This window comes from Rissa tridactyla, chromosome 4 (assembly GCF_028500815.1).
Source record: "Rissa tridactyla isolate bRisTri1 chromosome 4, bRisTri1.patW.cur.20221130, whole genome shotgun sequence".
Classification (NCBI taxonomy): domain Eukaryota; kingdom Metazoa; phylum Chordata; class Aves; order Charadriiformes; family Laridae; genus Rissa; species Rissa tridactyla.
Window position 1 is genome coordinate 1,794,633 of NC_071469.1, and position 19,724 is coordinate 1,814,356.

Sequence of the window (19,724 nt, forward strand, 5' to 3'; positions counted from 1 at the left end):
CATGGGTGCGGGGGGGATGGTCCGTGTGGGTTTAGGAGTCCTGGGTGCAGGGGATTTGGGGTGGGTGGGTTTGGTTGCAGGGGGGTGGGTGCAGTTGTTTTGGGGTTCCCTGGGTGCAGGGGGTTTGGGGTGGGCAGTTTGGGTGGGTTTGGGGTGCCCTAGGTGCAAGGGGTGGGTGCAGTTGTTTTGGGGTGCCCTGGGTGCAGGGGTGTTGCTCTGGGTGGGTTTGGGTGCCCTGAGTGCAGGGGGTGGGTGCGGTCGTTTTGGGGTCCCATGGGTGCAGGGGGGGTGGTTTGGGTGGCTTTAGGAGCCCGGGGTGCAGGCGGTTTGGGGTGTGTGGGTTTGGATGCAGGGGGGTGGGTGCAGTTGTTTTGGGGTTCCCTGGGTGCAGTGGGTTTGGGGTGGGCAGTTTGGGGTGCCCTGGGTGCAGGGGGGTTGGTCTGGGGGGGTTTGGGTGCCCCGGGGGTGGGGAATTTGGGGTGGGTAGGTTTGGGGTGCCCTGAGTGCAGGGGGTTGGTCCGGGTGGGTTTGGGGTGCCCGGGGTGCAGGGGGTTTGGGGTGGGTGCCCGGGGTGCAGGGGGTGGGTGCAGTCGTTCTGGGGTCCCATGGGTGCAGGGGGGTTGGTCCGGGTGGGTTTAGGAGTCCTGGGTGCAGGGGATTTGGGGTGGGTGGGTTTGGTTGCAGGGGGGTGGGTGCAGTTGTTTTGGGGTTCCACGGGTGCAGGGGGGTGTGTGATTTGGGTGGGTTTGGGGTGCCCTTTGGGTGCAAGGGGGTTGGTCTAGTTGGGTTTGGGGTGTTGTGGGTGCAGAAGGGTTCGGTCAGGTGTTTTGGGGTGCCCTGGGTGCGGGGGGTGGGTGCAGTTGTTTTGGGGTGCCCTGGGTGCACGGGGGGTGGTCTGGGTGGTTTTGGGTGGCCCTGCCCTTTGGGTGCAGGGGGGGGGTGCAGTCGTTTTGGGGTGCCCTGGGTGCAGGAGGATGGTCTGGGTGCATTTAGGAGCCCTGGGTACAGGGAGGTTGGGGGGCATTCGGGGTCCCATGGGTGCAGGGGGTTGGTCTTGGGGGGTTGGTTTGGGGTGCCCTGGGTGCAGGGGGGGGTGTGCAGTTGTTTTGGGGTTCCCTGGGTGCAGGGGCTTTGGTCTGGGTGGTTTTGGGGTGCCCAGGGTGCAGGGGGGTGGTAGCAGTTGTTTTGGGGTGCCCTGGGTGCAGTGGGTTTGGGGTGGGCAGTTTGGGGTGCCCTGGGTGCAGGGGGGTTGGTCTGGGGGGGTTTGGGTGCCCCGGGGGTGGGGAATTTGGGGTGGGTAGGTTTGGGGTGCCCTGAGTGCAGGGGGTTGGTCCGGGTGGGTTTGGGGTGCCCGGGGTGCAGGGGATGGGTGCAGTGGGGCTGGGGTGGGTATTTTGGGGTGCCCTGGGCGCAGGGGATGGGTGCAGTTGTTTTGGGGTGCCCGGGGTGCAAGGGGGGGTTGGGGGCAAATTGGGGTGCCAGGGGTGCAGGGGGGGTGGTTTGGGTGGGTTTGGGGTACCCTGGGTGCAGGGGATGGGTGCAGTTGTTTTGGGGAGCCCTGGGTGCAGGGGGTTGGTCTGGGTGAATTTGGGGTGCCCTGGCCGCAGGGGTTGGGTGCAGCGGGGCTGGGGGGGGGCTATTTTGGGGTGCCCCGGGTGCAGGGGACCGTGCGCGTGCATGCTTTGGGGTGCCGTGGGTGCCAGGGACTGGATTTGGGTGGTTTGGGGTGCCGTGGGTGGGGGTGATTTGGGCTGCCCCGCGGACTTGGGGGGGCTGTGGCACGCTGCTGGGGCTGCCCGCCCCCCCGCCCTGGGATGCTCGAGCCGCCCCCCCCATCCGGCCGGAGCTGTGCCGTGACCGTGTGTGCGTGTGTGTCCCCCCCGACAGCTGAACCCCAAGGTGAGCCCCTTCCAGCGGCGCTTCGTGGGCGAGGTGCGGCGCTGCGAGGAGATGGAGAAGACCTTCAGTGAGTGCTGGGGGGCCGGGGTGGGGGGGGCAACACATGGGGCTGACTTGGGGGGTGGAGTGTATTTAGGGAGTGCCCCCCCCATCTTCTGAGGAGCGGCTGAGGGAGCTGGGGGTGTTCAGCCTGGAGAAGAGGAGGCTGAGGGGAGACCTTCTCGCTCTCTACAGCCCCCTGAAAGGAGGGTGTAGCCAGGGGGGGGTCGGTCTCTTCTCCCAAGGAACAGGCCATGGGACAAGAGGAAATGGCCTCTAGTTGTGCCAGGGGAGGTTTAGGATGGATATTGGGAACAATTTCTTCATTGAAAGGGTTGTCGAGCATTGGAAGAGGCTGCCCAGGGCAGTGGTGGGGTCACCATCCCTGGAGGGATTCAAAGCCGGGCAGACGCGGAGCTGGGGGACATGGGTTAGTGATGGCTTTTGGTAGTGTTGGGTTGATGGTTGGACTCGACGATCTGAAAGGTCCCTTCCAACCTTGACCATTCCACGATTCTATCTGGTGGTGGCTCTCACAGCCTTCCTGCAGCAGGAGCTGCGCGGTGCCGTAGACCTGGTGCTGAGGGACGTGGTTTTTGGTAGCGTTGGGTTGATGGTTGGACTCAACGATCTGAAAGGTCCCTTCCAACCTCAACATTGGTAGAATTCCAATTGATTGTATCTGACGGTGGTTCTCGCAGCCTTCCTGCAGCAGGAGCTGCGCGGTGCCTTAGACACGGTGCTGAGGGACGTGGGTCAGTGATGGTTCTTGGTAGCGCTGGGTTGATGGTTGGACTCAACGATCTGAAAGGTCCCTTCCAAGGTCGACAATTCGATGAATCTGATGGTGGTCCTCGCAGCCTTCCTGCAGCAGGAGCTGCGCGGTGCCATAGACGTGGTGCTGAGGGACGTGGTTTGGTGGTGGGTTTTGGGAGCGTGGGCTTGATGGTTGGACTCAACATGGGTTAGCGATGGTTTGTGGTAGCGTTGGGTTGATGGTTGGACTTCGTAATCTGAAAAGTCCCTTCCGACTTTGACAATTCCATGATTCCATCTGACGGTGGTTCTCGCAGCGTTCCTGCAGCAGGAGCTGCGCAGTGCCGGCCGGGCGCTGGGGCCGTGTCCCGAGGAGCCGCGGGCGCCGCTGGCGCGGGAGGCCCTGCGGGTGCAGGAGCAGTCGGAGCAGCTGGCGCAGGAGCTGCGGGAGGTCAGCCGCAACCGGGCGTCCCTGCGCGGCCGCCTGCGGGAGCTGCGCCAGTACCTCCACGTCCTGCGTGAGGGACAGCGCTTCACCAGCCTGCCGGTGGGTCCTCGGCGGGGGGGGCAGGGGGGGCAAAAAGGGGGTCCCCCGCCATCCCGGGGGTGCCGCCTTGCACCCCGCTTTGCCCCAGCCTCATCTCTTTGCTCCCCGTCGCCGCAGGCCCCCCTGGGCTCCCCGCCGCGGCCGCGGGCGCTCTCCGAGCGTGAGCCCATCCTCGACCCTTCCCTGCACCAGCACCTTGACCGCAAGATCAAGTAAGTGGGGCTGGCGTGTGGGGCCGGGGGGCGGAGAGGGGCCGTGGGGCAGGGGCTTGGCCATGGGGCAGGAGTCGTGGGTATGGGTGTAGGGTAAGGCTTGGAGATGGGTCGTGGGGCAGGGGCTTGGCCATGGGGCAGCTGGGAAAGCTGCGGGATAAGGGTTGGAGATGGGCTATGGGGCAGTGGTGTGGCCATGGGGCAGGAGTCGTGGGTATGGGTGTAGGGTAAGGCTTGGAGATAGGCCGTGGGGCAGGGGCTTGGCCATGGGGCAGGTGGGAAAGCTGCGGGATAAGGGTTGGAGATGGGCTATGGGGCAGTGGTGTGGCCATGGGGCAGGAATCGTGGATAAGGGTATAGGGTAAGGGTTGGAGATGGGCCGTGGGGCAGGGACTTGGCCATGGGGCAGGAGTCGTGGGTATGGGTGTAGGGTAAGGCTTGGAGATGAGCCATGGGGCAGGGGCTTGGCCATGGGGTGATGGACGTGGCTGTAGGATAAGACTTGGAGATGGGCCATGGGGCAACCACATGGCCATGGGGCAGGAGTCGTGGATAAGGGTATAGGGTAAGGGTTGGAGATGGGCCGTGGGGCAGGGGCTTGGCCATGGGGCAGGAGTCGTGGGTATGGGTGTAGGGTAAGGCTTGGAGATGAGCCATGGGGCAGGGGCTTGGCCATGGGGTGATGGACGTGGCTGTAGGATAAGACTTGGAGATGGGCCATGGGGCAACCACATGGCCATGGGGCAGGAGTCGTGGATAAGGGTATAGGGCAAGGGTTGGAGATGGGCCGTGGGGCAGGGGCTTGGCCATGGGGCAGGTGGGAAAGCTGTGGGATAAGGGTTGGAGATGAGCCATGGGGCAGGGACTTGGCCATGGGGCAGGAGTCGTGGCTATGGGTGTAGGGTGAGGGTTGGAGATGAGCCATGGGACAGGGGCTTGGCCATGGGGCAGCCAGAAAAGTTGTGGGATAAGGGTTGGAGATGGGCCGTGGGGCAGTGGCATGGCCATGGGGCAGGAATCGTGGGTAAGGGTTGGAGGTGGGCCATGGGGCAGTGGCAGGGCCATGGGGCAGTGGCATGGCCATGGGGCAACTGATACGGCTGTAGGAGAAGGGCTGGAGATGAGCCATAGGGCGGTGGCGCGGCCGTGGGGCACGGCTGTAGGAGGAGGTGTGGGGAGGAGCCGTGGGGCAGGGGCCTGGCCGTGGGGCAGCCGTGCCCGTCCCAGCGCCCTCGCTGTGTCCCCGCAGCTTCGTGGCCGGCGTCATTCACCCGTGGCGGGTGAGCGCCTTCGAGCGGCTGCTGTGGCGTGCCTGCCGTGGCTACCTGGTGGCCAGCTTCGTGGAGATGCCCGAGCCCATGGAGGACCCGGCCACGGTGAGCGGGGCGCCGGGGGTTGGTGGGGTGGGGGGGGGGGAGGGCGGCGTGTGGGGGGCGCTGGCAGGGAAGGGGGGACCCGGGACTGACGTGGGCTGTGGTGTCCCCAGGGCGAGACCATCACCTGGGTCATCTTCCTCATCTCCTACTGGGGCGAGCAGATCGGGCAGAAGATCCGCAAGATCTCGGACTGGTGAGCTGCTGGCCCCGCGCCGCGTAGAGGTTTATTTAGCGAGACCCGCTCCGGACCGCGCCCCCCCTCCCACCCCCCCACCATGGGCATGTGCTGGGCCACCCCGGGGAGCCCTGGCACCCCCCGACACGGTGGCGTCCATCTGTCCCAGCTTCCACTGCCACGTGTACCCCTACCCGGAGAGCGAGGCCAGCCGGGCGGACACCATGAACGGGTTGCACAGCCAGATCCAGGACCTCAGCGTGGTGAGCTGGCCACCACAGCGGGGCGACAAGGGGGTCCACAGAGGGACCCCCACGTCCCTGACCCATGCGGGGCACCCGCAGGTGCTGGAGGAGACGGAGCAGTACCTGGCGCAGGTGCTGGACAAGGTGGTGCTGGCGCTGCCCACCTGGCGGGTGCAGGTGCAGAAGATGAAGGCCATCTACCTCGTCCTCAACCAGTGCAGCTTTGATGTCACCGAGAAGTGCCTTATCGCCGAGGTCTGGTGCCCCGTGCGGGACCTCACTCAAGTGCAGGACGCCCTGCGCCAGGGATCGGTGGGTTGCTTGGTGTCCCCATGTCCTTGTGCCAGGGGTTGCATGGAGTCCCCATGTCCTTGTGCTGGGGTTTGCTTGGTGTCCCCATGTCCTCATGCCAGGGGTTGCTCAGTGTCCCCCTGTCCTTGTGCTGGCGTTTGCTTGGTGTCCCCATATCCTTATACCAAGGGTTGCTTGGTGGTCCCCACATCCTCATGCCAGGGGTTGCTTGGTGTCCCCAAGTCTTTGTGCCGGGGTTTGCTTGGTGTCCCCACATCCTCATGCCAGGGGTTGCTTGGTGTCCCCAAGTCTTTGTGCTGGGGTTTGCTTGGTGTCCCCATGTCCTCGTGCCAGGGGTTGCTTGGTGTCCCCACGTCCTTGTGTTGGGGTTTGCTTGGTGCCTCCACGTCCTCATGCCAGGGATTTCTTGGTGCTCCCATGTCCTCACGCCAGAGGTGGCTCGGTGTCCCCATGTCCTCCTGCCGTGGTGGGACGGGTGCCGGGCAGGGGGGTGCCGTGGGTGAGGCTCCGGGTGCTTTCCCCGCAGTACAAGAGCGGCTCGAGCGTGGAGTGCTTTGTGCAGCGCATCCCCACCTCCGAGAGTCCCCCCACCCTCATCCGCACCAACAAGTTCACCGCCGGCTTCCAGAGCATCGTGGACGCCTACGGGGTGGCCAGCTACCAGGAGGTGAACCCCGGTAAGGTCCCCCGGCCCCCTCCCACGGCCCAGGGCTGGGGCAGGGGGCCCGTGTGACATGGTCCCTGTGGCCCCCCCCCACAGCACCCTACGCCATCATCACCTTCCCCTTCATCTTCGCCATCATGTTTGGGGACGTGGGGCACGGGCTGCTCATGTTCCTCTTCGCTCTCTGGATGGTGCTGTACGAGAACAGCCCCAGCCTGCGGCAGGCCAGCAACGAGGTGAGTGGGACATGGCGGCGGGGCCAGACTTGGGGGTGTGGGACATGGCTGGGGGCGTGGGGTGGGCCTGAGGACATGGGGTGGACTTGGAGACACGGGATGGGGTTGGTGGTATGGGATGGGGCTGGTGGTGTGCGACAGGGACAGTCCCCATGCCCTCGTGCCAGGGATTGCTTGGTGTCCCCATGTCCTCGTGCTGGGGTTTGCTTGGTGTCCCCATGTCCTCATGCCAGGGGTTGCTTGGTGTCCCCATGTCCTCGTGCTGGGGTTTGCTTGGTGTGGGCTTGGAGATGTGGGATGGGGTTGGTGGTACGGGATGGGGCTGGTGGTGTGGGACAGGGACAGTATGGGGCAGGGTTGGTGGTGCGGGAGGGGGATGGCGTGGGGCAGAGGAGGTGGTGTGCGATGTGGGAGCCATGTTTGTCCTGTCCCCCCCCCCCCCCCAGATCTGGCAGACGTTCTTCGAGGGGCGCTACCTCATCCTGCTCATGGGGGCCTTCTCCATCTACACCGGCTTCATCTACAACGAGTGCTTCAGCAAAGCCACCGTCATCTTCCCTTCCGCCTGGAGCGTGGCCACCATGGCCAACCACTCCTCTTGGAGGTGGGACCCCCAACGCCCCTGTGACCCCCCCACCCAGGTCCCTCCCTGGGCTGACACCCCCTCGCTCTCCCCACAGCTCTGCCTACCTCGCCACCCACCCGTCCCTCACCCTGGACCCCAACGTCACCGGCGTCTTCCAAGGGCCTTATCCTTTCGGGATCGACCCCGTGAGTGTCCCGTGGGGGAGAGGACGGGGTGGCACCCTGGGTGGGGTGGCCCAGAGTCTCACCCACCTCGTCCACGACAGATCTGGAGCTTGGCCACCAACCACCTCAACTTCCTCAACTCCTTCAAGATGAAGATGTCGGTGGTGCTGGGCATCGTGCACATGGGCTTCGGCGTCCTGCTGGGGGTCTTCAACCACCTGTGAGTCCCCGTTGGCTGCACCCGCGGGCTCTGGCCACCCATGGTCGTGCTAAGGGGATCGGGTGGGGTGGGCGAGTGGGGTCCAGGGTTGGGAGCCCAGGCTGAGCGTGGCTGATGTCCCCCTGCCCAGGCACTTCCAGCAGCGGCACCGGTTGGTGCTGGAGTTCCTGCCTGAGATGGTTTTCCTCCTGGCGCTCTTCGGCTACCTCGTCTTCCTCATCTTCTACAAGTGGATCAAGTTCAGCGCCGCCAACTCCCGGCTGGCCCCCAGCATCCTCATCCACTTCATCGACATGTTCCTCTTCACCTCCAACGCCGGCAACCTCCCGCTCTACCGGGGGCAGGTAGCGCCCCGCCGAGATGGGGGGCGCCCACGGGGGGGGACTCTTTGCCCATGGGGGGCCGGGTGTGACAAGTGGGGCCGTTCTCAGCTCAGGTACCCGGTTGCCGGGGAGGGGGAACCTGAAGCGGTGTCCCTTGTGCCGCAGGTGCCGGTGCAGACCGTGCTGGTGGTGCTGGCGCTGGCGTCGGTGCCCGTCCTGCTCCTGGGGACACCGCTCTACCTGTGCTGCCGGCGGCGCGCGCCGAGGACGGGCCACCACGGGGTAAGGTTGGGGTGACGGCAGGGAGGGGGGGGCTCAGCTGGGGGGAGTCAGGTCTCACTGTCGGTGCCATCCCCGTGCAGCCGGTGGCCACCGGGGACGAAGAGCCGCTGCTGGAGGGGCAGGAGGCCGGCAACTCCGTCAACGCCACCAAGGAGGACGTGGAGAGCGGGGGGCACAGCCCCGATGCCCAGGTGAGGGGCGCGCCCGCCCCCGGTGGGCTCGGGCGGTGGGGTGGGGGTGGCCGTGCCCCCACCCCATGCCGATGTCCCGTGTCCCCCCCCGTCCCCGTCCCTGCAGCACGTGGATTTCGCCGAGATCTTCATGCACCAGGCGATCCACACCATCGAGTACTGCCTGGGCTGCGTCTCCAACACCGCCTCCTACCTGCGCCTCTGGGCGCTCAGCCTGGCCCATGCCCGTGAGTGTCCCCCCGGCTCCCCCCTGTCCCCCCCCCTAACCCCCGACTCTGGGCAGAGCCTGACCCACTCTGTGTCCCCGTGGTCCCCCGCCCGCCGTGCCCCCGCAGAGCTCTCGGAGGTCCTGTGGACCATGGTGATGCGCAACGGCTTCGTGCGGCTGAGCTACGCGGGCGGCGTGGTGCTGGTGCCCGTCTTCGCCGCCTTCGCCGTGCTGACGGTGGCCATCCTGCTGGTGATGGAGGGGCTCTCCGCCTTCCTCCACGCTCTGCGCCTGCACTGGTGAGCTCTGGGGCGGGGCGGGGGGGAGCAGGGGGGGTGCCAGTGGGACGGGGTGACCGACACCCACCCCCCGCCCACCCCTCCCCAAAATGCTGCTCCTCACCGGGCCTTCTCTTTCGGCAGGGTGGAATTCCAGAATAAGTTTTACGTGGGCGCCGGGTACAAGCTGTGCCCCTTCGCCTTCGCACCCGATGTTGGGGAGTAGCCGCGCCGGGGCGGGGGGGGGCAGGCGCTCGGAGCATCCACCGGATCCAGTCCTCGGCTGGGGGGTACCGGGAGGCAGGGCTTTCCCCCCCCCCCGACTCCGCCGGTCTCCAAACCCCCGGGGCTGGGGGGGCAGCGGGGGTCTGGCCGCGGCATCCCCCCGGCCCCCTCCTCGGCCGCAAATAAAGCCGTCCCCGTGGCTCGTCCCCAGCTCTGCGTCTCCGTCCCCCCTGCTGTGGGCTGGGTGGGGGGGTCTCGGAAGTTGGGGGGTGGGGGGGCGGCAAGGGGTGGCCCCCCATTACTGCTGCCCGTAGCTGAAAGCGGTGCCCGCGGCGTTGCCGTAGGCGCTGAGGGGGGGGAAAGTGGGCAGGGGGTAGGGCAGGGCACGGGGCTTGGCCCCCACGTAGATGCCGGGGGGGCAGGCGAGGGGCTGGAAGGGGGGCGCGGGCAGCTCGGGGAAGCCGGGGGGAGCCACCGGTGGGGCCGGTTGGGGGGTGACGGCGGTGGCCAGTGCCCCACGGCCCCGGGGAGCCCCCGGCGGGGGGAGAGACAGCAACAGGGGGTCAGCCCCCCCTCCAGCCCCCCTACCTTTCTCCTGCTTCTCGGGGCGGGGGGGGCAGCGCGGTGGCCCGGGCGCGGGGCAAGGAGCCCAGCAGGCTCCCCGCCGGCACCCCACACCTGCGAGAGAGATGGTAGTGGTGGGGGGGGGGGGGCGCTCAGGGGGGAGGCGAGGAGCCTCTCATTGTGGCATCGGGGCGGTGGTCAGGGGACGGGGTGGGAGGGGGGGGGGGGACACGTACCACGGCTCGGGCTCGCCGTCCCGAAATCCCTTGGCGAAGGGGTTACTGGCGATCTTCAGCTGGGTGATCTGCGGAGGGGAACGGGGTCAGGGGGTCCCTGGGATGGGGGACACACACACACACACACAACACCCCGATGTCCCCGTGTCCTGTTGTGTCCCCCCCCCCCCCGACCCGGGGCTCACCCGGTGGTTCTGGTAAGCCGTCACTGCCATGAACTGGGTCTCGGGGAAGCTGAAGGACTTGAAGTTCTGGTGGGCGAAGCGCTCGCTGTCCCGCCGCGGGTCCACGAAGACGACGTGGAAGCGGGGCTGGTAGCGGTGCATGGAGTTGAGGATGATCTATGGCGGGGGGGAAGGAGAGAGAGAGGGGAGGTGGGCAGATCACCCCCCTGAAGGGGTGCGTGGCATCCTCCCCCCACCCCTCCATCTCCCACCCCGGGGTTGGGTCCTCACGTGGCCGTTGTCGTCCAGGAGGTTGTTGGTCAACTTGAGCTTGTCGAAGGAGACGATCTGCCGCATCCATTGGGCGCCCTTGGCCGGCGAGTCGGGGTGGAAGTGGACGCGGCCGGGGGCTGCGGGGTCGGCACGTCCCGCCGCCAGCCAGGAGGAGCTGTGGAAGGCGTACCTGCATCGGGGAGCGGGGGGGGCGGCGCTCAGCACCGCCGGGATCCGTCCCCCCCACCCCAGCATCCCCATCCCCACCTGTATCTCTTGTCATCCAGCGGGACAAAGTCCATGAGCAGGACGTAGTCGGCCAACGGGTCCAGCCCCGACAGCTTCACCTGGAAGGTGGGGAACATCCTCCTGCGGGGAAAAAAAGGGGGTGGGAAAGGGGGTGCCCCCACCCCGGCGGCACCTCCCTCTCCCCGCAGCGGTACCTACCTGCCCGCCTTGGTGACGATCATCTCGGTGCCCAGGCGGTTGAACTCTTCCCAGAGGCTGCCCATCTCCAGCCGCGCCGCGGCATGGCACACGCGCCGGTTCTTGCCGCCGGCCCCCAGCCCTTCGCTTGCCCACCCCAGGCCGGCGCCGCAGGGGGGGCCCTCGCCCGGCCCCCCCAGGAAGGCTGCGGAGGGGCGAGGGGGTGTTGGGGGTGTCCTGCGCCCCAGATGTGGGAGCAGACCCCCCTGCATCACCAACCACCCCATCGCATCCTCCCTCTGCGCAGGGGGTGGGAGGACCGTGGGGTCCTGGCCCCCCGCCATAGTGGGGTTTTGTCCCCCTGTTATGATCCGCTGCGCCCCAAAAACACCACGGGACCCCACCGCTGGTTTGGGGGGAGCCTTGCCCACCGTGGGTTTTACCTGCCATGGGTGCAGCGGGTGGGAGGGAGGCGTCCGTGGCTCCGTCCCCCGTCTCGGTGGCGGCGGCGGGGACCCCAACGCAGCCCCCTCCCAGCGCAGTGCCAGCTCCGGACTGTCCCCCGCAGCCTGCCGGGGGGTTTTATGCCCCAGCTCGGGGGTGGAGACGCGGGGGCCGGAGCACAGCCCCCTTTCCCCAACCTGCCTTTGCGCCTTGACGCGATGATGATGATGATGATGGACGGGGGGCGAGCGGTGGCCATGGGACCACCGGGACCACCGCTGGTCCCCAGCCGGATTGCGGGGTGCCCTGGGCTGGGGAGGGACGGCTCTCTTGGGGTGTCCTTGTCCCCTTCATGTCACAGGTGCGAGCGGGGGGAGATGGGGGCCCGCTCCAACCCTCTCCCCTGGGTGCCGGCGGCTCGGCCGACAGCCTCCCGTCAACACCCAGTATTAAAAGCCATGGCAAGGTGTTGAGGCATCGGCAACACGCCGGCTGCTCCTGCAGAGCCTCTGCGGCTCCGGGGAGGGGGAGGAAAGGCGTCCCCCCCCTTCTTCTGCACCCATCCCAAATGCTGGTCCCATCTCTGCTGTGGTCCCCGGGACCCCCCGGTCCCTGTCCCCTCCACCCCACACCTCCCATGGCAGCGCTCGATACTGCTCTGACAGCGGGAGATGGATGGGGACGCGCCGGCGCCGCGGGGGCAAGGGATGCGTGCGGGGAGGTGACTCACGCAGGGATGGGGGGCTGTGGTTGGGAGGGGGGGAAGCAGAGGGACTGCTCCGGAGTCCATCCCCCCCCCCACTCCCCTCTGAACTGCGATGGGGCCACAGGAACCATCTCATTGCACACCACGGGAGTGTATTTGGGTGGGATGAGGGATGCTGGGGGTCTGGGGACGGGTCTGGAGGGAACGGGGGACACCCTCACGGGGATGCTGACGGCTCTCTGTCCCCCGTGGTACCCAGGTGATGGTGGCACTGGGCTGAAATCCCTCCCTGCTTTGCACAGTGGCGGCCGTTTTCTCCAAAATGGGGCTCAACCTTCACTTCTTCTTTGGGGTCGGTGCTTAAATCCTTCCCGTGGCCACCGTAACGGAGAGGAAACCCACTGGTCCCCGTCGGCTGCAAGGTGGCCAAGGGCAGCACTGGGTTTTGGGAGCGGGAGTGATGCAAAACGGGGAGGGACATCTCCCCAAGCCCCGCTGCGTCCGTCACATCCCCACACATGTCCCCTCGCCCCGCGGCGCCGGCTCGGCCCCATCCATCTCCCGCTGTCAGCCGGGCCGTGGCCGCGGGGCCGGTATCGAGCGGGGAGATGAGGAGGTGCGAGAGGCGGCGCTGACAGCGGGGAGGAGGAGGATGGAGGGGGGGGACTCAGCCCCAGGTAGGACTGGACCTGCCAGGGCTCATCCACGGCATCGCACCGCTGATTTTTCTGCTGGAGAAAGGCAAGGATGTGGTCCTGGAAGGGTTTTAAACCCCAAATGCTGCCCAGAGCACCCTCAGGGATGGGCGATCTCTGGCTCCGAGTCAGTAAAACACCAGTTCCCAGCATCCGAGGCGATGTCTAATGCGACCCCACTGGGAACAGTTTCACCTCACCGAGAGCCTGGATCTGGCCGAGATTTGGTGGGAATCCGTGTGACGTGCATTTTCCTTTCGTGTTTGGCTCTGGGAGGTTTCAGCCTCCTGCCCCACTCGCGGCTCAGCGGAGGGTGTGGGTCAGGGCTAAGCCAACTCCCACTCTGCAACATACATCCTCCCACCTTATCCCACAGTGGTTTCTGCTGCCCTCAGCACTCGCCTTTGCTGAGGGCAGTGGAAAGAGGATCACCACATCTCCTGTCGGGCTTGGGAACCTCCGTCAGAGCCACCAGAGACAGGGCCAGCCCTAGACCTTCCCTTCATCCCTTCAGAAGGGCCCTTTTCCCCACTTGCTGCCCCTTTCAGTCCTTCTTCGTGCTCTTTATCTCCTCTTTCTCATCACCTTCCTTCCAGTTTTGGACACCTCAGGTTCTCCTTTGCCCTTTTGGCCGGTGGGTTTCCAGCGTGATGGGTGGAAGAAGGTAAATGTCATCACCAAGATGGAGGGCACCAGGACTGTGATCTGCATCGGTCCCCAGCAGGACTAAGAAGCAAATCACCCCTGAAGCCCTCTAAAGGCTGAGGAAGGACAGGAGGGTGACTGTGACCACCCAGCATGGATGTGCCAAGGGCAAGTCATGCTTGGCCAACCCGAGTGCCATGGGTGATGAGATGATGGCTGTGTGCATGCAAAGGGGAGCAGTGGATGGCGTTTACCTCAACTTTAGCAAGGTCGCCACAATCTTCTGTTGGCTCCTTGCAGCCAAACTTGTGAGCTATGGTTTGCAAACAAGGAATTTAAGATGGGTAGAAAGGTGGGTCATCATCCATGGTGCCTGGGACTGCTGATGGACCCTGTGACCAGCCCTGGCTCAGCCCCTGCAGGACCGTGCCCAATTGGCGAGGTCCCCCTCAGCTCCCTGGTGTGATAACATCAAACACGGTGCTTGTGGAGCTGCTACTGTCTCTGAAATGTTCAAAAAGTGGACGTGAAAATGGGGCTTTGTTGTGTGGCTTGCTCTGAAGAGAGCCCAAAGCCCTGTTGTTCACTCAAGTTGAGGTCATCTCCTCAGGGTACACTTCTTCTCCGAACTAAGTGCAGAGAAAAAATAATGACCTGCTTTGGGCTTTGCCACTCTCCTGGGGCTCAAAGAGATTCCCAGTCCCCAAATCCCCAAATTATGTGAAATAGTAAGGGTGTTTGCTGATGGTGGTTTATTTTCAAGCTCTCCTGCAGAGCTTCAGGCACACACGTCTTCACACCCACCTCCAAGACCATCAGGAGGGAAGCAGAGACAGTGCTGAGATGTAAGTGAGGGTCATTGTTTTTCAGCCCAAGCTGGAGCTCCAGTACCAGACTCACGAGCAAGGATGGTGCGTGCTGAGCTGCCCAGCTCCCGTAACTTTCCCTTGCAAAAAAGAAATGGCTCCTGTCTTCATCTCATGCCCTACCTGCAGGGTCCTGGGCTTCAGTTCTCCTTGATACTCTGGACTTTCCACCGAAACCAGGGAGCTGGTTGCCCTGTGTCCTCACCATGCAACTGCTGAGACGGGTGGTCAGGAGATCACCCTGTTGGAGAGCACGCTCAGGAAGCTTCCTCTCCCCATTGACTGCAAAGGGCTCCTGGATGAGGACCAGAAGCTTTCCTGTAAAGTATGTTTAGGGACCTTATCGTTGCTGAGATGAGGCAGGTCCAAGAGATGATTTTTTTTTCCCTCAAAAATATTTTCAATGAGAGATTGCTTAGCTTTGGGGGTTACTCATGTCCATTTGAAGACTGTAGGAACGGGCTAAAGACCTAGGAAAAGCTTTTCTAGCTAAAGCAGTGTATCAGGAGGGATGGGAATCCAATATAAACCTCGGCGTAAAGCTTCATAGTTGGGAAGAAGTCGCAGCAAAGGGGGAAGAAGTGGGTGGTTGGCAAATGCCGAGGAGAGGGTGAATAACCAGCTCTGCACTGTAGAAGCACCACGTTTCTCTGTGTTTCAGGTTGAGCTGGATGATCTCGGAGTCCCAGACTGAACACCAGCACGGGGGATGAAATGCGGCACCAAGGTAAAGCTACTCAGGTGCGTAACCTCCCTACGGCTTTTCATGGAGGTCGTTGCTGAACATCCAGGAGCGAGCCAGAGGACCGTGCACCACGCTGGCCTCTGGTGCTCAAGCAAAGCTTTGCCTTTGCGGCACCCCCTTTGTTTTACCCGCCCTAGGATGTGACTTTTGGCAAGCTCTTTCTAATTGATCAGTGCCTAAACTCTTCCTTTAGATCTTGTGTGATTGTCTCCAAGCAGGTCCCACTGCCAAGAGGGTTTTCCACCTGGGAGATACCTGCCTGTTGTAGAAGAAACCTCCACCAAAGCGTTCATACAGAAAGCACACGTCCAACTAATGGCAGAAATCAATTGCACCCAAGTGACTGAGTTCAGCCTAACGGGGTTCACAGAGGAGCTGGTGGCTCAGGTCACCCTCTTTCTGATGTTTCTACTCATCTATCTTTTCACCATCCTGGGGAACCTGGGGATGATCGCATTAATCAGGGCCAGCCCTCAGCTCCACTCCCCCATGTATTATTTCCTGGGCAACCTGGCTTTTGTAGACCTCTGTTCTTCCACCGGCATCACCCCCAAGATGTTGGTTGACTTTATGTCAGAGAAGAAGGGCATTGCTTATGTGGGGTGCGTGGCCCAGGTTTTCATTTTCGATCTTTTTGGGATGACTGAATGCTTCCTGCTGGCGATGATGGCGTATGACCGTTACATGGCCATTTGCCATCCCCTGGTGTATCCCCTTGTCATGTCCCCAAAATACTGTTTCCAGCTGGTGACAGGGTCGTATCTCATGGGGTTGACCAATGGCATGGGACAGACTATCTGCATGTCCAGTTTATCATTCTGCGGCTCCAGAGTCATCGACCTGTTCTTCTGTGACATTTCCCCTCTGATATCACTCTCGACCTCCAACACCACCCTCAGCCGCATTATCCTAACAACTTCAGCATCTTTATTCGGCCTGTCCAGCGGCCTGATTGTCCTGGTCTCCTACGTGGCCATCGTCTCTGCCATCCTGAACATCCGTTCAGCTGAGGGCATGCGCAAAGCCTTCTCCACCTGTGCCTCCCACATCACCACGGTGAGCATCTTCTACGGGACGTCCCTTTTTGTGTACTTAAAGCCCAGCTCAGACAGCTCGAGAGACGACAAATGGGCTGCAGTGGTCTACACAGTGGTGACTCCCATGCTGAACCCCTTGATCTACAGCCTGAGGAATAAGGAGGTGAAGGAGGCCTTGAGGAGACTCACAAAACCAAAATGATCATGAACGTTGTAAATTTATAGCCAAACAGAATGGAGATGTGGGTGATGTGGTCATTTTTTGATTAAATTTCTCAGATAGATAACCTTTTTGGGGTCTTCTGGACTTTGACTTAGAAGCTTCCCTGGCTGATCCTCAGCTGGTTCAGGATACGGATAGTTTCACTCAGTTCTCCAGATGTCGTTAATTATATTTAGTAGTTAATTTAACCTAATGGAGACACAGGTAGAGAACTACAAGCATGCATTACTCCTCATTTGAAATTTTGCCCTCTACCATTTATTCAGTCCTACGTATCCGGCCAAATTAAACCAGAAAAACACAGCAAAAATTTCCGCAATTGCCTGGACTCAAATTACGGACTGTGTTGTGTGTTGCTCCCCCTTTTGCTTAGCAAATCAGGATAAACAGGGGGCGAATTCTACTGTTCCACTAAATGAAATCCCATTTCAAGACAGCGTTGTGAAGTCATTAAGGGCCATAATTAATAACTAGCCTTGGGACGCCAACACTTTTAGCAAGAAAAAGAGAGACGACAGCAAATAACCGGCATGCTACCCAGGAAATAGTTTTTCTTTTTCATATTCAAACCTTGTTGAATGATTAACAGCACCGTACACCTCATTTAATTTTAGCCGGCTAAAAATTTAAGTTAAATATGATATTTGGGTGAGCTCTACTGTGAGTGAAGGCACTTTGAAAGCACTTTAAGATGTGATGAAACCCCCAAGGGCAGATATTATCAAGGAACCCCCATCCGCCACCCTGCAGAGAGAGCTGCCGGGTGGTACACAGACGTTGCACACACGAAAAAAAAAGCCAAAATACTCCAATTTGGGTAGTACCTCAGCCCGTACAGACTGTCAGGGCCGCGGTGAACTTTGGAGGGCTGGCTTAGCCGTGGTGCTCTCCCAGTGACACGCAGTAACTTGGGTTGGAGGGAGAAGCGGCTCAGTTGGATTAAATCAAGTCAGGATCAAAGTGGTTTGCTGATTTATTAACGACACGCAACCAACAGCCACCCGGCGTCAACCAGCCGAATCCTTCTTTGTTCCCAAAGCTTCCTGATAACTCCCTGGTTATTATTTAATCCAGCCAACGGTCGGCTGGCACCGTCAGCCTGGGGCAAACACCCTCCCGGGCTGTTTGCGCTCCCCATTCCTTCCATATCGGCAGGGACCACGGGAGGTCTCCGGCACAGCCACCCATACCCACCAGGGACAACTCAGACCCCCCGTTGTCCTGCTGAGCCTTGGGAATAACCCAGGGCAGAGGTTCCACACCCTCCCTGGCCCCTATTTCAGTGTTTGGCCGCCCTCACAGGGGATTTTTTTTCCTCCCTTTTGTTTCTAACTGGAATTTCCCACGTTGCAAATTCACGATAGAAAGTCTCGGATTTCCCGTCCTCTGCAATATCAAGCACGTGGAGCTGGTGGCATCAAGTCAAAAAGAAATCATTCCTTCCCGTGTCCTTTCTTTGTCCGTGAAATGAGTTACAAATCTGCACTCAGCCATCGTTAGTTCATGTTACATGCAACCCCCCCCCCCCTTTTTCGTGATGGTGAGAGCCTGGACACAGCGACAGCGAGCAAGGTTCTCCCCTCTTCATCATCTCACATGTCTCCAGGTGTGTTCATCAGGACCTACTCCTGCCTTGGGACCTCTGTGTACAATTTCTCATGTTCTCCCATGCTTCTGCTCCTCTGCAACTGTCACCCTCAGCATGCTGTTTGGTTTAGGTGCAGGGAAAATTGCCACCTTTTTTATTTAAATAGAAGACTCAAGGTTATTTTTAATGTTTTCCTCAGAGTCCCAGGACATCTGGTCTTGCTGCAGTGATCTACAGCCGTTATTTGTATGTAACATACAACAATGTTCAATGACTTTGTGTCCAGATGGTCTTGCCTCCACCATCACCTGGTGTTTCATAGAATCATAGAACGGTTTGGGTGGGAAGGGACCTTGAAGCCCACCCAGTGCCACCCCCTGCCCTGGGCAGGGACACCTCCCACCAGACCAGGTTGCTCCAAGCCCCATCCAACCTGGCCTTGAACCCCTCCAGGGATGGGGCAGCCACAGCTTCTCTGGGCAACCTGGGCCAGGGGCTCACCACCCTCACAGCAAACAATTTCTTCCCAATATGTCATCTCAATCTCCCCTCTTTCAGTGGGAAACCCTTCTCCCTCGTCCCACGGCTCCCCTCCCTGATCCAGCGTCCCTCCCCAGCTTTCCTGGAGCCCCTTGAGGGCCTGGAAGGGGCTGGAAGGTCTCCCCGGAGCCTTCTCTTCTCCAGGCTGAACCCCCCCAGCTCTCTCAGCCTGTCCTCCCAGCAGAGGGGCTCCAGCCCTCCCAGCATCTCCGGGGCCTCCTCTGGCCCCGCTCCAACACCTCCATGTCCTTCTGCTGTTGGTGGCTTAATGGGGACACGAGCTCTTAGTGTTCTCAAAAACACAACTCTGCAGCTGCAGCACTGTTGCTCTGCTGGCTGTGGCTTCCCGCTCTCAAAAACGAAAGCGTTTTCCTCGTTGCGCAAGCCAGGCTGCCGTGTTTGAGGAGGGCAGGGGTTTGCTGTGTCTAACGGCCCTCACTGACTCCTGCGGGGTCAGCATCTGACCATAAAAGCAGTGGGAAACACCCCGCGTGGCTCCAGGAGGAGAGTCACGGAGAGGAGAAGGAGCCCCCAGCGTGGTGCACCCAGAACTGCTCCCGCTGTTTTCCACCACCGAGGCAATTTTATTCACCCTGCCCCGTCTAGAGGTTCAAAGCCCAGGAGGTTCATTGCCCTTCCAAAGCCATCACTGCGCAGAGCTCCTCCCATAGCCCTCCACACCGCTGCTGCTGCTGCAAAATTTCCCTAATTTATTTAAACAAGAGGAATCGGAAGCCACAAGATCAATAGTCAGAGGAAATGCTCTTTTATTTACTTATTTATTTTTAACACCCATTCTACCCATGATTAATAAAGGGTGGACACCAAGCTTATGAGCGGGCCAACCACCAGCAGATGAAGCTGCTGAGATGCCGAGCGTGGTCCACACGCCCTAAACTCATCTAGGTGCCCATGGGCGCTCCTGTGCAGGCAAGAGAGAAAACAAGGGAGAAAGCACAATTAAATATTCAGAATTAATCTGCCTGTATTCTGTTGCTAAATCAAAAATTTAAGACTGGCTTTTTTATTTTCTTCTTTTCAGAAAAAAAAAAAAAAGACTGGCTGTTTCACCATAAACCACGGGTGAACGCTGCTGCCGAGAGTATCGGGAAGTGAGATGTTTTGGTGCTCGTGAAAGCGAAAGAAACCGACAGTGTGGCTTGTGCTTTGTAGAAACGAGCTGTTGGTTGCAGATAGTGTCATGCTAAATCGCTTTAATGCCTTCAAAAGGGTTCAGGAGATCCAACCGCAGTTGTTGACATCCGCCTCGGGAAGGGGGAAGGAGGTGGGGGCTGTGTCCCATTGCCAACATCTCACACGTTGGATGGCCACCTCCTCGTCCTCATTAATCATAGGATTGCCTGGGTTGGAAGGGACCTTTCAGATCATCGAGTCCAACCATCAACCCAACACTGACAAAACCATCACTAACTTCCTTCTTCGCCTTGGATGGTGTTCGTGTAACTGAGCATGGACACCTCAAACACACACGTTACATCTAACAACATCCAAACCAGCCCTTCTCAGTGCTGCTGCTAGTCTGTATCATGCAAAACATCACCCGGTCCCATCAGAAATATCCACATTTTATCACACACAGAAGCCTCCCTGTCTCTGGGCTGACTCTCTCAGAT

General features: G+C 61.1%; 3 protein-coding genes across 3 annotated transcripts; 2 read left to right on the plus strand and 1 right to left on the minus strand.

Moving 5' to 3' along the window:
• The first annotated feature begins 1,809 nt into the window (after window positions 1–1,809).
• TCIRG1 (T cell immune regulator 1, ATPase H+ transporting V0 subunit a3) lies at window positions 1,810–9,137 on the plus strand. Its single transcript, XM_054201546.1, has 18 exons — window positions 1,810–1,966; window positions 3,012–3,241; window positions 3,359–3,453; window positions 4,703–4,829; window positions 4,940–5,022; window positions 5,174–5,267; window positions 5,349–5,561; window positions 6,088–6,238; window positions 6,322–6,461; window positions 6,908–7,065; window positions 7,142–7,232; window positions 7,313–7,431; window positions 7,562–7,775; window positions 7,920–8,036; window positions 8,117–8,227; window positions 8,334–8,454; window positions 8,563–8,734; window positions 8,858–9,137. Exons 1-18 carry the CDS (start codon window positions 1,951–1,953, stop codon window positions 8,937–8,939), a joined length of 2,334 nt encoding a protein of 777 aa, XP_054057521.1. The 5' UTR covers window positions 1,810–1,950; the 3' UTR covers window positions 8,940–9,137.
• Window positions 9,138–9,236: 99 nt separating this feature from the next.
• Window positions 9,237–11,051, minus strand: LOC128908130 (T-box transcription factor TBX10-like). Its single transcript, XM_054197721.1, has 7 exons — window positions 11,045–11,051; window positions 10,623–10,806; window positions 10,443–10,544; window positions 10,194–10,365; window positions 9,924–10,079; window positions 9,739–9,806; window positions 9,237–9,285 (listed from the first exon to the last, which is right to left on the minus strand). Exons 1-7 carry the CDS (start codon window positions 11,049–11,051, stop codon window positions 9,237–9,239), a joined length of 738 nt encoding a protein of 245 aa, XP_054053696.1.
• Window positions 11,052–15,014: 3,963 nt separating this feature from the next.
• On the plus strand, window positions 15,015–15,941 carry LOC128909648 (olfactory receptor 5G3-like). Its single transcript, XM_054201599.1, has one exon. It carries the CDS (start codon window positions 15,018–15,020, stop codon window positions 15,939–15,941), a length of 924 nt encoding a protein of 307 aa, XP_054057574.1. The 5' UTR covers window positions 15,015–15,017.
• Window positions 15,942–19,724: the final 3,783 nt, after the last annotated feature.